Genomic DNA, 3600 nt, shown 5'->3' with positions numbered 1-3600 from the left:
AAAGGTGACGAGTCCCCTTCTTGCCAATGAAACAGAGGCACCAAGCACCACAACTTTTACATCAAGATAGCTTCCCCCACATCAGATCTGGTACGATGAAAACAGGGGAAAGCAGAGGACCACATCAACACTGGAGATGAAAACACGGGGAGCGAATAGAGGGATCGACAGAGCATAATAGAGAGAGATCGGCAAGGGCGGTCACCGCCACCTTATTGAAGGCTAAAGAATCAATTCGGGATGCCAAGTACCGCGAAGAGCAGGTCACCAAATCTCAGGAAGATGGAGAAGGAGAAGAGAGGGTGAAACACTAGAAGAATATTTTTAAGTTTGTCTCTTGAACAAACTATATTATGTAATATTAACTAATCAATTAATTATTAAAAATCATTAGTGAACATACTATGCATATTTTGAAAATAATTATATACATGTGAAAAATGAATGCGAATGAGTTCCAATAAACCGAATTTACCATATGTACATGACTATAGATTTCATTTCAAAATTTGTTTATATGGAAAAACAAAGCATTGAAAGGATCTTTGTCACTTTGCCCCAAACAAAAAATTATAATCATAGCTTAATTAATTAGTAAAAATAATAAGAGAACATGTTTATAATAATTGTAAAAAGAAATAAGTAGGATTAAAAATATTAATATGAATGGGTTCATATAAAAAGAACTTGCATATAACTACAGATTTGCTTTCAAATTGTGTGTGTATGGAAAAAATATTGCGTTAAAACAACGCACAGTAAAAGAGTAATTGCACTCTATTATAAAAGTAGTAAGGGAAAAGTCTCAGCTATTGCCTCAAGAGGCTAAGGTATGAACGTATACTTTTAGAGGAAGACCCATTGTCTAGGAATTCAAGGAATTAGTTGGTTTTGATCATGCAACATTCTATTATAAAAGATAAGGAAAAGTCTCAGTTATTGAACTCAACATGCTAAGGTATGAACGTCTACTTTTAGAGGAAGACCCAATGTCTAGGCAATCAAGGAATTAGTTGGTTATGATCATACAAAGTAAAATAACTAAAGCAATTAAAAACAGATTCGAGAATCAGATAAAAGAAATCTCGAGGTTGCTAAGTAGTCGAATCATATCCCTCTAAATTTATATTTGTTATCTAAGAATCGTATGTGAGTTAACTATGCTCCTTAAAGTGTGGTAATAAGTTGCTAGGCTATACCAACTACCAAGCCAAGAACGCTACCTACCGAAAATTGTCACATTGACATGGTTGCTTGAATAGGCTTAAAGAACGGAGAAGTGTCTAGGTGACATGTCATATTACACTATATTAGACGAGTTGAAAGCATACGAAGTTAATCCTAAAACCTTGCCAAGGAGTGAGTTATTCCTAACTTCTGGCACTCTATTCCTTTTAAGTTTCGAATTAATTCCTCCTCCACGAGTGAACTAACCTACTAGTTATATGGTTAATTACGTTGTCATGTGTTTAAGTACGAAAAACAAATGTGAACACAATAAGAAACTAAATAATAAACATTTATAAAATCGGCGTTCAAATCATCTTCTACCTCCCCCAAGAGTGCGTTTCCTAAGTTTAAAAAATCACTTTTAACTACTACGACCGTTGCCCATTGTATGTGCTCTTATTTTTCGAATTTATATATTACGCTTAAATTTGTTTTAGGTCCCTCTATTTCAATGCTTCTTTGGGTTAGACCCTAGAAGTTTTTTAGTTTGGAAAACACCCATAAATGAAAAATAATACTGCGTTTTTAGTCTTTGCCGTGATGTCGTCCAAGTTGGTTAAAAAAGAAGTGACAGTAGAAATATAAATGAAAATTTAAAAATATCCAAGAGGAGATGCAAACCCTCCAACATGAAACTTAAGGGGCAAAACCTTTACCATTAGACTAGAAGCTTTGTTATTGTCTTAGGTACTGAATTTAATATATATCTCATTTAAGTTGACGTTGTTACTTATTCATGTAAAAATTGTTAGGAGAAATAGAGAAGATGAAGAGAGAGCATAAGAGAAAGATGTGTTAGGGTTTCATTGGAGGCAAACAATAGTCCAAAAGTATTACAATAAGAGACAAAGCAAAGTATAAATAGGTCAAGAGTAAAAGACTATACTACTCATAAAACCTAAATAATAAAATAAGGGAACATTGTCTAGCTAACATCCCCCTCAAACTCACAATGCATCAACAGGAACAAGAAGCTTCGAGAGTTTGCCAATCAAGAAACAAAAACGCCTAGCAGAATGAGACTTAGTAAACAAGTCAGCAAGCTGCATGGAGGAGGACACAAAGGGCAAGGTGGTAGTCCCCTGTTGAAAATGATGTCTAGTGAAATGACAATCAATCTCAATTGCTTGGTGCGTACATGAAAGACTGAGTTGCGAGTGATTTGGATGACACTCATATTATCACAATACATAGGAGTAGGTGCAGAAAGGGAGACACCCATGAATTCAAGTAGCCAACGCAACCAAACAATTTCTGCAGTAGTGGATGCCATGACACGATATTCAGCTTCGGTAGAAGATCGAGAGACAACAGCTTGCATCTTAATTTTCCAAGAAATAAGAGAATCTCCAAGGAAAATGCAAAAACAAACTGTAAATTTTCTATCAAAGGAAGAATCAGCCCAATCAGCATCAAAGTAAGCACGCAACTCCAATAAGAGCCTTTGAAACTGAGTGCCCTGAAGATAACGAAGAATGCGAAGAACAACTGCCCAATGAACTGTAGTAGGGGAGAAAACAAACTAACTAACAACATGCACTGCATAGGCAATGTCGGGTCTAGTAATGGTAAGATACACCCAGCTGCCAACAAGAGTGTGATACAGAGTATGATCTTCCAAAGGGACACCATCATATGAGTTACATCGAGTATTCAGTTCAAGAGGAGTGCCAACTGTTCGAGTATTAGAGAGATGCGCTTGTGCAAGAATAGTGGCAATATACTTAGATTGAGAGAGCAGATAACCTCGAGGGGAATAGTCAACCTCAATTCCTAGAAAGTAATGAAGAGTACCCAAATATTTAATCTCAAATTGTTTAGCCAATTGAAGTTTCAAATTCGTAATCCCAACAACATCATCCCCAGTAATAATCATATCATCAACATAAAGAGAGGGAAAAATACGACCATGAAGAGAGCATTTGACAAACAATGCAGAGTCCTAGGGGCTGGAGGTGAAACCAAGGGATTCAATCACTATGGAAACTTCTCAAACCAAGCATGAGGGGCTTGTATAAGCGCGTAGAGAGTCTTCTTCAATTTACAAAATGCACTTGGATTATGAGAAACACCTGGTGGAGGAACCATATAAACCTCTTCCAGTAGATCACCATTCAAGAAGGCATTTTTAACATCTAGTTGGGAAATATGCCACTGACGAACATATGCAACGCCAATAAGGGTCCGAATAGTTGTTATTTTAGCAACATGAGCAAAGGTTTCTTCATAATCCATACCATACTGTTGAGAAAACCCCTTAGCATTTAAACGAGCTTTGTATCTCTCAGTTGACCCATCAGACTTGGTTTTGATCTTATAAACCCAATGATAACCAATTGTAGTTTCTTCTGGTGGGAGAGAGACAAGTTA

At 36.4% G+C, this 3600-nt stretch overlaps 1 protein-coding gene across 1 annotated transcript; it reads right to left on the bottom strand.

The window, feature by feature from the left end:
• Positions 1 to 2177: 2177 nt before the first annotated feature.
• LOC130729119 (uncharacterized mitochondrial protein AtMg00810-like) lies at positions 2178 to 3106 on the bottom strand. The gene is made up of 3 exons (XM_057580752.1): positions 2762 to 3106; positions 2369 to 2689; positions 2178 to 2312 (listed from the first exon to the last, which is right to left on the bottom strand). The coding sequence occupies exons 1-3, from the start codon at positions 3104 to 3106 to the stop codon at positions 2178 to 2180; spliced, it is 801 nt and encodes a 266-aa protein (XP_057436735.1).
• Between the last annotated feature and the right edge of the window lie 494 nt (positions 3107 to 3600).

Source organism: Lotus japonicus, chromosome 1 (genome assembly GCF_012489685.1).
Source record: "Lotus japonicus ecotype B-129 chromosome 1, LjGifu_v1.2".
Classification (NCBI taxonomy): Eukaryota; Viridiplantae; Streptophyta; class Magnoliopsida; order Fabales; family Fabaceae; genus Lotus; species Lotus japonicus.
This window is presented reverse-complemented; position numbering and strand designations above follow the sequence as displayed.

Coding starts and splice junctions, on each gene's coding strand:
- LOC130729119 (XM_057580752.1), bottom strand. CDS start 3,106: ATGATTATTACTGGGGATGATGTTGTTGGGATTACGAATTTGAAACTT. Junction 2,690..2,761: donor TTGCCTATGCAGTGCATGTT/GTTAGTTAGTTT, acceptor CGTTATCTTCAG/GGCACTCAGTTTCAAAGGCT. Junction 2,313..2,368: donor CTCGCAACTCAGTCTTTCAT/GTACGCACCAAG, acceptor CATTTTCAACAG/GGGACTACCACCTTGCCCTT.